Genomic DNA, 12,175 nt, shown 5'->3' with positions numbered 1-12,175 from the left:
GAGAAATCAGCAGCAGGCTGGTGGCACTTTATCATCACATGAGCACCCTGTCTCTCCAGCCCACGGCACAGAACAGCCCCTGCACAGGAAGGTCTGACTTCCAAGTGCTCCCCACCACTGGAAAGGATTCCTGTCCTGGCTTTTCCCCTGCTATCTCCACCAGCAGAGCCAGAGACACTATTAAAGCCAAAGTCCAATCATGCCACACCTAGCTCAGAGCCCTCCAAAAGTTCCCCATTCAGCAAGAGCAAATGGCAAACAATGGCCTACACAATCCTCCATGACCTGGCTCAATTCCTCAGTTTGCCCCTTGTTTGGGCCACTCCAGCCACTGACCAAGTTGTTTCCAGAGCTCCTGGCTGAGGGCCTTTACACTGGCTGCTTCCCCCTGGATTGCTCTTCCCCCCTCTATCTGCATGACTCATTTCCTCTCCTCTCCCCCTTCAAGTCCATGCACAACTTTCCTAACCACCCTATTTTAAATTGTACCCCCTTCCCCAGCACTTCCACTCCCCTTTCCTGCTTCCATCTTTTTCTCCACAGCACTTGTCACCATCTGACACATTGTAGCTTTTGTCTGTTTCCCCTCACTAGAATACACCCTCTGGGGAACCAGGGCTTTTGGTCAGCTTTGTTCACTGGTATATCTTCAGAAGCATATGCCAGGCATTATAGTAGACACCCAATCGATATTTGCAGAATGAAGCAATCATGAGTACTTCTAAATTTGGGGTGTGAGGCACTGGGCAACCATGCAACCTTGCTGAACAGGGCATTTGACAGGACTGGCGTCCCGTGGAGTACACTTTAGTTAATCCCCTCACACCCTCCTGGTCTGCAGGAGTAGAGGTAGACGCAGATTCCAGCCCCTCCATTCACCAGCAAGGTGACATCTACTGGGCCAACTACGGCTTTTCTGAGACTTGGTTTTTCCATTTATCAAACATGACACAACCCCTGCCTTGGCCATCACTCACACTCGTTACAGGGACCAAATATGAGAATGGATGTATCAAACTCACCCCACTGAGCTACCCGTGTCACCAGCCACAGGGGCTGTACCAGGTTTTTCAAAGGCTGTTTGAGAACTGCATGATCAAAGGACGCGTTACTCAAGAAGTCATTGCTGAGCACCACACTATTAGCCCAGGGCTCAAAGGGAGGAGGGGAAATGGGACCTCAGCAATCCTTAGAAACGGCAAACAGCCCGTTCCTCCAAAGGCTGGAAGAAGTCATGTTTTAGTTCAGCTGCTCCAAATGGCTGCAAGTCTGCCTCCTGGGTGAGGTGTTTATTGTAAGGACCTGGAGGAAGTTCTGCCTGTTTCCTCCCCACAGGGAGGGGCTTGTATGTTCTGGTTAGTCAGCACTGGGCTGCAGCCAGGGTGGCAGGCTGATGGGACTTTGAAAGTCCTGGAGAACTACCTGGGGTCCCTTTTCTCAGAAGGGTTTATAACTGGCCAGCACACAAGTTACTCAGCTGAGGCACTGTTACGGGCAAGGTAGGAACACTGATGGCTAGAGGCCTTTTCAAATCAACTGCACCCAACCAAATGCCCACTGTTGTCGGGAGCACTCCTGGCACCAGTGGACATGTCATAGTGCTCAGTTTGGGGAATGGTTTTTTAAAAAAATATCTGAAGGCTGATGACACCACCAGATGGGAAGAGGCTAACATTATGCCAAATCAGCCACAAAGTGCCAAGACAATTCTGAAGACCTTCGTATAACTGAAGACGTTTTATTTTAAACGTATGAGAAATGGAAGGCAGACAAAGGCAGCTGGGTTGCTCTTGAGCAGGAGGTGGGGGAAATACACTTCCGGGCCTTGAGGGTAACGGTGGCCTTGGGCTAGGGAGTGGAGGGGTAAAAGGGAGCCCACTTCTTTTCCCGATCTCTGTGATGTAGGTGCTGGGCCAAATGGTGAGAAAGAAAGAACATTTTCCTCCCCAGCCCCAGTGTCAAATTTCAATGCAGTAAAGATTGTTGGGCACTATGCATGCTGGGCATGTGGTAGACACCCCATCAATACTTGCTGAATGAAGCAATCACAGCAACTCCTAAATTTGGGGTCTGAGGCACTGGGAAATCATGGAACCTGTTATACGGCGTGTCACAGGGCTGGGGTTCCTTGAAGCATACTTTAGTCAGTCCCCTCACATTCCTTCAGTCACCAGGAACAGGGGAAGACAGAGAAGACAGCAGGTGTGGGACCCCAGCCTGAGATGTGAGCCCCTTTCTTGGACAGACTTGTTTGCAGAGGACACTGCTCACCCCTGAGTAGGTGTGCTCAGTGGCTGGAGGGTGAATGGGTGCCAGACGTCACCCACACTCCACAAGCGGCACACTCAATAGCACCAATGCCACTTTGGAGGAAGACATCACCGTGGACAGCGACCTCTAGCTGCTGGGACTATATTCAGAGGGACAGGGATGGAGCAAGAGCCGGTGGTTATAGCAGTCCTGCTGGGTAAGACACACTCTTCAGTCCACTGCTCCCTGGCTACGTGGGTGAGGCCCCCAGGCCCAGTGCCGGGCACAGGGAAGGTGCTTCATAATAAAAACTGCCCACTCTTTCCCCCTTTTTCAAGGTCAAGTGGCATACTCAACACCTATGACCTTTCATCTGTATCATTCTATGCTGAGCACCTCTATTTGAAGGCTTTCTGGAAAACTCTGGTTCCTATGAGAAAGGCTCCTCTCTGAGTTTTCGAACAAATGATTGCTCGCTGAAGGCTGCTCGCCTGGAGGAGAGCCTGGCACTGAGGGCTCAGTTGACGGCGCACAGGCACCCACATCCTGCTACGTTTCCGTCTGGCCAAGGACAGAGAATGAAGAGCAAAGCATGTCTCTAGTTCTGCATTATTTATTTAAGTCAGGGAGCCCACGTAAGTGCAGCCAGAACGTGGCAGACATAGCTGTGCCTACTGTTACATCACGCTAAGACGAGCTTCTCATGTTGCGCTTCAACTGCAGTAACACCGTTCTAGAAGAAAGGCGTCCCCTGTGAGCCAAAGCTGTCTACATGTGAGGGTTTTAGAGGCAGTTTCCCAAAGATTCTTTATTCTTTTTAAAAGCAACCCCTTGATGCAAGGAGTGTTTCCCAGCCCCAAGAAGAGGAAGTGTGGTCAGAGGCATGGGGGCTTAAAATCACACTTCACCGAGGAATAGACTTCTCACCGTTTCATGCGACACTGAAGTGACTGTCCCTTTGGACAAGTACCAGCCACAGTTGGCACTGAAAGTCCCCAAAGCTCGGGGCAGTGTCAAGATTTTGACTCCGGTTTCACTGTCCTTGGTGGCAAGCAATGCCCTCAAGTCACCAGCACCAAAGTGTTCTAAGGACTAGCTACGCGTATTTTTCCGTGCTTCTTAAGTCCACGTGGCACTTCTTATAACGGCCCAGGCATCCAAGGGAAAAGCAACAGGTAATGCTCTCGAATCCACAATGACACGAGGTAGTTGGAGAAACATGGTGATCGAGGGGGCGTTCTACCAGCCCCCGTCCATCATCAGCCCCTTCCAGACTTGCTGTCGCTCTTCTCAGCAGCTCGGGAACTAACTGCACAGCAGAGTCAAGACACATGATGGACATGCAAGTAACAAAGTTTTCCAAATACCTTTTCCCCTATAATAAAATAATTTTAATAAAAACATAATTTAAAGGAAGTGTCAAAAGCTGAGTGTAAAATCAAAGCTGTAAACTCTGTCAAAGTTCAAAGGCTCTCTTGAAGAATCATCCCTGTATAAAAAAAACAAAACAAATTTTAGCAATTATGCGATATCTGTTAAGGCAGAAACGTTAGGAGTTACAGGCAGCTGCCTGGTAAACTAGGCCTGCTTTTCCCTGAAGAACAGCTGGCAGGAGCCTCGTGTGAGTAAGTGGAAGCCAAAGCTGTAATTTCCACAGAACCATGTATTTAAAAGAACTTGTATCAACTTCTGCCTCCCCATTCTATTTCCACAGCACCCAGCCTCTCAACGGTGCCGCCACAGGGAATCTTCTACTTAGCGAGGTGGTTAGAAATTCCATATAATCGTCCAAGTCTGTTTCCTTTACTGTTAAAGTTTCCTTTCTCTTCCCATTAGTTGCTTAGACTGTCAAATAGCCTACAGCAGACTCTCTGGTCAAGGGGATTCATTCATCTGCGTGAAATGCTTACCTGGTGCAAGAGTAAGCGACCAGTGCCCTCCCCCTGATACTAGCCTACTTCTCCTGCCCATTCATGTACTTAAGGTTATCACAGGCCACGCGGCTAACCAACCAAGGCAGACGGGAAAACACGTGGGTCATGTGATCAGGCGGCTCCGGCCTACACAGTAAGAGGCCCGCAGGCAGGTGGTGAAAGGTGTGCAGGATTCAGAGAGGCCTACCTACCTGCAGAGAGCCCTGGTGGTGCAGTGGTCTGCCTCCGTAAAGATTACAGCCTTAGAAGCCCTATGGGGCAGTTCTACTCTGCCCCATAGAGTCACTCACTATGAGTCGGAATCACGTTGGAATCAATTCAGTAGCAATGGGTTTACCTGCCCGAACCTTGGGGCAGGAACTCATTTCACCTGTGCTTGGATCCCCCACATTGTGGGGCCACACTCATAAATCTAGTTCTCTTTTCAGAGCCCCCAGACTCCTGAACAACACCCCAACCCCCTTCTGATACCATCACCAGCAGAATGTGTTCTTCTGCTGACAGCATCCTGTCAGTTCACCTTAACTGGACTTTATACAAATTCAGAGCACTGCCTACACAGTTACTGCACTGTACACATTTACAAACGCTGTCACTAAAAAGAAAAACATTTGAAGTCTGCTCGATAATTTTTGGATTTTGAAGAATTTACAGAATAAGCAGCAATCGACATAGAAACTTTATTTTATAAGCAATATTAGGTTTAATGCACTCCCTGCTGAAAGCTTGAGGCTTTGCAAAAATGACAAATGCCATAATGTCACCCTGTCACCTCCTTCAAGATCTCCCAAGTGTACAGCCAAGTAAAATATCAAGGGTCTAGGAATCCAGCTGCCCCAGAACCGATCAGACTGGCACCTGCGAGCAGCAATCAGGAGACAAGGCAGTGGATGAGAAGACAAACTGTTCAGCGACTGGTGTCCCCCCGCTGGAGTCCCCCGAGGCAGGGCATGTAGGTGCAATGTGACTTGAGAAAGAGTCCTCTCCCTTGCCCTCCTCAGCAGAGGGTGCCTCTCACTCATGCCCACAACGACCTTGCCACCTTCATTCTCTGGCAGATAAAAATGTTCAGCACTAAACTTCCATGATTTCCTTGCAACCCTAGCACGTCATCACCATTAAAAAATAATAATAATAATAAAGCTTAAACATATCACTTACGTTACCAGATTCAGTCATGATTTATTGATGGGAATTTCAATTCAGTGATTTCAGAGTCAGGGGAGCTGCTTCCACTTCTGTCACTGTAGGTGTCCCTGTAGAATTCAGACGGTTTATTCATCATCTCCCACCAAAAACCCACTTCGCTTCCAGTTTCTGTAGCTACCATTACTATTGGGACCCTTGTCTCTACACAGCAGGATTAGAAAGACTCCTTACGATATTACGTATTTAGCGTGAGGCTGTAGAGGGATTTTCTCCGAATTACTGAAGATACATATTGAATTTAAACTTCAGCCATGATACCCTAACCATCAACTCAGAGAAACTAACTGGTTTCTGACAAAGGAAGCAATGGGGGTGATCCACAAGGGTGTGTATGATGTGTACCCTGTGAAAAACCACAGCCCCCCTAACGTGGGCCACAGGGTCCTACTGTCAAATGTGATCAGGTGGAACCTAGATGCTGAGGAAGGGGGCCTGGCCAACAAGCTGAGGGAGGTAGGGGGGCACAGGAGCAGCCTGAGCACACCCCAGGAAAGGAAACATGTGTGTTAGTGTGAAGGGGAGCATACAATGCTGCCCAAGCACCCTCGGCAGGAACGACTCCCTGCTTCCCCTTGCTTTTCTCGTTAATGACCACGTGATGCCTTGTCACAATGGATTAGTGACCACCTAAAGGACTGAAAGGAGCCTTGGTGGCACAGCAGTTAAGCACTCATCTGCTAACCAAAAGGTCGGTGGCTTGAACCCACTGGATGCTCTGCAGGGAGAAAGATGTGGCCATCTGCTTCCATAAATATTTACAGTCTTTTAAACTCCACGGGGGCAGTTCTACTCTGTCCTCTAGGGTCGCTATGAGTCAGAATCAACTCTATGGAAATGGGTTTGGCTTTTGTTTTTTAAAGGACTGGAGAAGATGAGAAGCTGGTGACTGAGTGACCAGCGACCCCACCTAGGTGAGAGCCGGCAGCCTTTCTGCAGGTAATGTGGGAGCCTCCCTACAGAGGCTAGGAGGAGGCCGAAGTAGGGCGGGGAAGGCTTGATAGGTCTGGACAGGAACTCAGGGTGGTACTGAACCCCAACAAAAAAGGGGTGATCTGAAACAGAAATTCAAAAGAAACAGCTCCATTATGAATGCTATGCATAGAAGGTAAAAAGCATGAGAAAAAATCTTGTTAAATTCTCCTATTTATACTGACCCTATATTATTCAAAAATAACTTAATTTAGATCTAGGTAAAAGGTAACCCCAAAACACAACAGATTTACCCCCCTTCCTCCAGCTGAAGGCTCTCCTCTCCAGGCTCCCGTTCCCTGCTTCCCCAGCTCCCGTGACTTCGGAAGAACGGGTCACGCAGTTCCTGTGAGATCTGAAGCGGCTTTAATACCACCTAACCTCTCATTTCAGACCAGAAGTTAAACAGCTACCCAAGGAAAACCACGATACAAGGATGAACCTCCCAGGGCTCCCGAAACCTCGTTCAACAAGGCCCTTCCCCTCACAAGACTGCTGCTTCCTAATTCTGTCAGATCATGGGCAACACCTTACATTCTTGTATTTTCCCGTGTGCCAAGAAAACTCACTAAATTTTCCATTAAATACAACTACCCAAGTAATCACCTTCCAACTCCACGATTTCCATTCTCTCTCCTCCAACATCTTGGCCAACAAACTTCAAGCCTTGCTCTTCCAAACACTTTTTCAAGACTGGATTTACCTGTTGAAGCATGAAAAATAATTTTGCTGGGCCCTCAGCTAATTGTGTGTCCAGGGTAACAGAAAGGAGAACATTTTAAAAGTCACAAGGCTCAAATCCTCACCTCGAATCTGTGGCGATGCCTCTCCTCCAGGAATTCCGGATCTCCATAGAGTTTTCCTGGCAAAAAAGCAGTCTGATGTAAAGAACTCTCATTTCACCGCACAGTGTGTTCACAACCACACCCTGCTCCCAGTCTACGATGATCCTATATGCCGGCAGGCTTGTGAAGGCTCGTTCTACGATTCTCCTAACAACCACAAGCACCAGCTTTTAATAGCATGATTTAGACTAATTCTTGGGCTTCTGACTCTTTCTGAGCACTCTAAAGAAAATCATAGCAGACAGAGACTTTTCCCATCACCCTCCATTGAAGCTGACTGGGGAAACAAATCAGAATGTACCAAAGGCCAAAACCCTGAGAGTGACCTGGGGAAGGCAGACATATTAAGAGCTACACAGATGACGCTCACGGCCAGCGCCACGAGGTCCAAGTCACAGTGCCTCAAAGCCATCGACAAGGACTGGTGGCTGTGGGTGAACAAGCACTGCAGCTGCAAACGGGCTGCTAACACTGACACATTCATGGCCACCTGGTGAGATCCCTAAACCACAGAGCATTAGAGTTGAAAGTTTCAGGACTAGAAGATCATCGACTCAAGTGAGTCTCAAACTCTGCTGCTGTGAAACCCCCAGACAGACACAGGGGCACTACTGCCAACAAATTACAGGTGAAATTGTCCCAGTGGGCAAGAAAAAAACATCTGGCTAATACTGTATTTTTCTTAGATATTTTCCTCGCCCAATTTTCCCTAAATCTTTAGCATCTATTAGTACTTCGTTATAATAAATCTATTTAGATCGAACTATATGAAATGAACATGGTCAAATATTGGCAATTTCATATAGTTCAGCCTAATAGTATAAGGAAGTAACAGATTACAATGGATTTAACCTAAATGCCTCATTGTAGCGAGTTGTCCATAACCACGGTGCCCCAGGTCCCTATCTGCAGAACTAGTGACCTTTCCCAGACCCACACTGCTTCTTTAGCTATCACAGTGCATTCTAAAAGAGCAGAAATAGGAGGGTAATAAGAACTTCAAAAGCAAGAACAAAACCAAAAACGCCAGCCTAGTCCTTCAGAGCCATGGCATCACTCCGAGACAGGAATCTCAGACGTGCCGAGCTGATGCCCAGGCTGGTACCAGGCAGCTCTTACTCATGACTGAGTTCTTGGTCTGGAACAGGGTCCTCCTCTTGCCCAGCCTCATGGTTCCACCCATCTGCCCAGGATTGTGTTCCGGCATGTCTATGACCTGGAGGTGTTCAGAAAACAAACTTAGAACAAACTCTGCTTCTGTTATGAGACAGACTGCCTCGTGAATGAACTAAGCCAGTGAGGAGGTTCTATTTCCTGGCCTTTCTTTGTAAGAGATGCTTTTCACAGGGGAAAGTGGCCCCCGCCCCATTACTCTGTTAAAACTCTTGTTAGGAAGGGGGTTCCCACTTCAGCCAGTTCTCATGGTCGGCAGGGCTGGGCACAGCTCCCTCTGCTGGCCATTCTCACCTCCAGCCCTTTGGATCACCAGTGCTGCTGGATGATACAGCACATTCACTGAAGACTATAGTACAGGAGAGTGGGTCTGAGGCTAACCAGTGACCAGTGGCCTTCAAGCTGATTCCAACTCATGGTGACTCCATGTGTGTCTGAGTAGAACTGAATCCCACAGGGTGTTCAATGGCTGATTTTTTGGAAGTAGATCTCCAGGATTTTCTTCTGAAGCACCTCTGGGTGGACTTGAACTGCCAGCCTTTCAGTTAGCAGCCATGCATGTTAACCACTTGCGCCACCCAGGGATCCAGTACAATACCATATATGTTATACTATAACACATCTGTCTTCTCCAGCAGACGATGAGCTGTCCGAAGGCGAGGATGTTCATCTCTGGTTGGCTATCCCTGCAGCAGGGCTAGCAGCCAGCAAGGGTGTCTGTGGAACAGATGACTGAGGGAGTGGGTGGGCCGTGGCATTCCAGCAGTGACGTTCCAGCTCAGCTCACAGGCCAGTGCTCCTCTGAGCGCCTGCTGACCTCGAGGACCTTCTCTGGGCTCTGCTCCCCTATCACCCCATGGCTCCACACTTCAACGTATGTGCTCTTCGCCTTCCGACATCTTAGTGTTTGCAAAGCTCAACAGATACACACCGATGCTGCTGAAGCTCTGTGAGATCAAAAACGTCCCCGTTTTGTTTATCACAGTGTCCCTACTCTCAAAAATAGTCCCAACTGATATTTGCTGAATGCTGGAAAAAACGAAATGCCCTTTCCACATCTGTCATCCCTGGGCTGAGGATTCAGAGATGAATAATGGCACTGTCCCTACCACCATGAGCTTTGCCAACCGGCAGGCTGAGCAGGGCCACTCCTCCAGCAGATTTAACAGGAAGTACATATTGTTTTGAAGGAAGTAGTGCACTGGCAGTGCAGTGGTTAAGTGCTCTGCTAACTGAAAGGTCAATGGTTTGAACCCACCAGCTGCTCTGCGGGAAAAAGATGTAGTAGTCTACTTCTGCAAAGATTTACACCCTTGGAAACCCTATGGGGCAATTCTCCTCTGTCCTATAGGGTCACTAAGAGTGGGAATTGAGTCAATGGCAACAGGTTTTTTGTTTTTTTTAATGTTATTGTTGTTAGTTGCCGTCAAGTCGATTCTGACCCACGGCGACCCATGTGTGCTGAGCAGAACTGCTCCATGGAGTTTTTAAGGCTGTGGCCTTTCAGAAGCAGATCGCCAGGCCTCTCTTCTGAGGCTTCTCTGGGTGGGACTGAACTGCCAGCCTTTCAGCTAGTAGTTGGGTGCTTACCCATTTGCACCACCCAGGGAAGTATGCCCACCCAGAAAAGCTTTAGTTACTGTTAAACAAATTAGTATTCTATTCCAGCAGTTTCTTAATCATATGCCTATCTCTCTCATGGTTCCTGGGATTAAATGAATTAATATAAAGTACAGAGGACAGTGCCTGCACATATGAATGCCAACATAAGCATTTCATATCAATACTATTATTATAAAGCGCTCCTGGGAATTGAGAGGAGCAGGGATGGATAATTATTTTAACCAGGGATCCCCTCTAGTTGGCTATGGTGTACCCATCTTAAAATTCTTCTGTGGCACATTGGGAAGAGTACGGAAGAATTATATAATAAATAATAACAGTTTTTCCTCTCCAGCAAGCCTAAAAGAGCAAACTCAGGGTTCTCTGGGATGGACCCAAGTGGTCTCCTTTCCTGTCTCTAACCCTCAGTCACCTTCTAAGCCATACTGAGATTCAAACACTTGACTCACCACAGGGTGACTTGTCTTAGGGTCAAACTCTGTAGAATTGGCATCTGAAAAATCAAAATACCTGTGTTAGGAAAATAGTTACAAGTTACAAACAAAACTGATTATTTAACAGTTTCATTCCTAAGCTCGAAATCACAACTTCCCTCCGCAGTTTAGTCATTCAACGATTAGAACAACAACTAGAGCAGCATTTTTAAGACTTAAAATATTCCACATACAAACTCAGGTCAGTGTTTTCTATTGAATCTGTAACTCTCTGGGAAGTCACGCAGTACAAAATGGGGAGGCCAAACACAATGGCATAACCTAATAATCTTTATTTCAATAATGCATCTTTGTGACAGTTCTGACATTACTGTCTTAGTTTTTCACTTTTTGTTTCCGACTGCCTCGCCAAGATGGATAAGGACTATTTCATCTCCATTTCCTTCATCTTCAGCATCCAATACATTGCCTTACTCACTTGCCTTGCTCAATAGCGAAATCAGAAATTAACTCATTTCAAAATCCAAACAACCTTCCCATCATCCTTTATTGAATTTACCACCTAACCACAAGCAAAACCACTGAAGATCAAAAAGGAAAAGAACCAGTTCCTGGTTCTGTGTCTGGTTCTTTCTGTGTGAATGGCAGGTATTGTTCCCCTCCTGGGCCTGATCCAGGGCCAAGTTTCAACTGAAGGGTAAGCTCATCCCCAGGTCACTCCCCAATTTGGGAACCTGAGCGGGAAGGAGGGGGATCATAGCTGGGGAGGGTCCAAGGTACCTCAAAGGCCACCTCTGGGGTGCTCAGTGGTAAGACAGTACCTGCCAGGAGCTAAGAAGCAAGAAACCAAAGGACATGCTGCCTACAAAACTGAGCTACCGTCCCCTTGGAGTTACTGTGAAGCAGCCTCAGAAAAAAACGCAAAATGGGAACCCTAACAGCAAGCTGGCCACAGAGAATCACCTGTACATTCCTTCAGTTTTCTCAGAACTTAGAAAGTCTCTCTGGAAATCCAGTATTTGTCAGTTGGGCTAAAGAGAATAAAGGGGCTGTGACAGGAGTGGCCCCATGAGCCATACCCTTGTACAGCCCCTTCCACAATGACACTGGGCTTGGCCATGTGACTTGCCTGCACACTGAGCCTGTCATTTTGAAAGCCAGCCACCATGTTGTGAAGCAGCTTGGGCTGAACTAGCAAATGACGAGCCGCCGCATGAGGAGACCATCTCGATGTCCCTGCCTGAATGCAGCGCAGGAATGACTGCAGATACACCATGTGGAGCAGAGAAACCACCCCGCCAAGTCCAGTCAACCCCAGGAACACCAAGAATTACTAAATTTTTATTGTGTGAACCTGCTACATTTGGGCGTAGTGTGTTATGCAATAATACACAGCTAGCTAGGCAAATAGCTGGTATTAGTGAGTGTTTCCCATTGGCCAGGCAGTGTGCTAAGGACTATTTACAAGAATTATTTCACTTGTTTTTTACAACCATGTGAAGTAAATACCATTGTTATCCTCATTTTACACACAGGGAAAAAAAAAAAAGGGCCAGAGAAGATAAGGGGGCAGGGAAACTAGAGTACTGGTAATGGAACAACCAGAACACAACTAAAGAGAACGTTGACATGTTGTGGAAAATGTAACTAACATCATTGAAAAATTTAGGTGGAAAATGTCAAATGGGAACCTGCGTAAACTTTCACCAAAAAAAAAAAAAAATATATATATATATTG

At 47.3% G+C, this 12,175-nt stretch overlaps 1 protein-coding gene across 3 annotated transcripts in view; it reads right to left on the bottom strand.

The window, feature by feature from the left end:
• Nucleotides 1–2,847: 2,847 nt before the first annotated feature.
• Nucleotides 2,848–12,175, bottom strand: part of CTPS1 (CTP synthase 1) — a 31,918-nt gene continuing 22,590 nt past the window's right edge. The window contains exons 13-19 of one of the 3 annotated variants that reach the window (XM_049878943.1): nt 10,453–10,496; nt 8,327–8,423; nt 7,169–7,224; nt 6,969–7,065; nt 6,301–6,445; nt 5,346–5,440; nt 2,848–3,739 (exon numbers count right to left, since the gene is read on the bottom strand). In XM_049878943.1, the coding sequence (XP_049734900.1) occupies nt 5,356–5,440; nt 6,301–6,445; nt 6,969–7,065; nt 7,169–7,224; nt 8,327–8,423; nt 10,453–10,496 (524 nt within the window). In that variant the 3' untranslated portion in view covers nt 2,848–3,739; nt 5,346–5,355. Of the gene's footprint in view, nt 3,740–5,345; nt 6,446–6,968; nt 7,066–7,168; nt 7,225–8,326; nt 8,424–10,452; nt 10,497–12,175 lie in introns of those variants that run through there. The other 2 variants (XM_049878944.1, XM_049878942.1) reach the window with 2 other exon arrangements.

This window comes from Elephas maximus, chromosome 3 (assembly GCF_024166365.1).
Source record: "Elephas maximus indicus isolate mEleMax1 chromosome 3, mEleMax1 primary haplotype, whole genome shotgun sequence".
In the NCBI taxonomy this organism is placed as follows: domain Eukaryota; kingdom Metazoa; phylum Chordata; class Mammalia; order Proboscidea; family Elephantidae; genus Elephas; species Elephas maximus.
The sequence above is the reverse complement of the archived record's forward strand: the minus strand, read 5'-3'. Positions and strand labels throughout refer to the sequence as shown.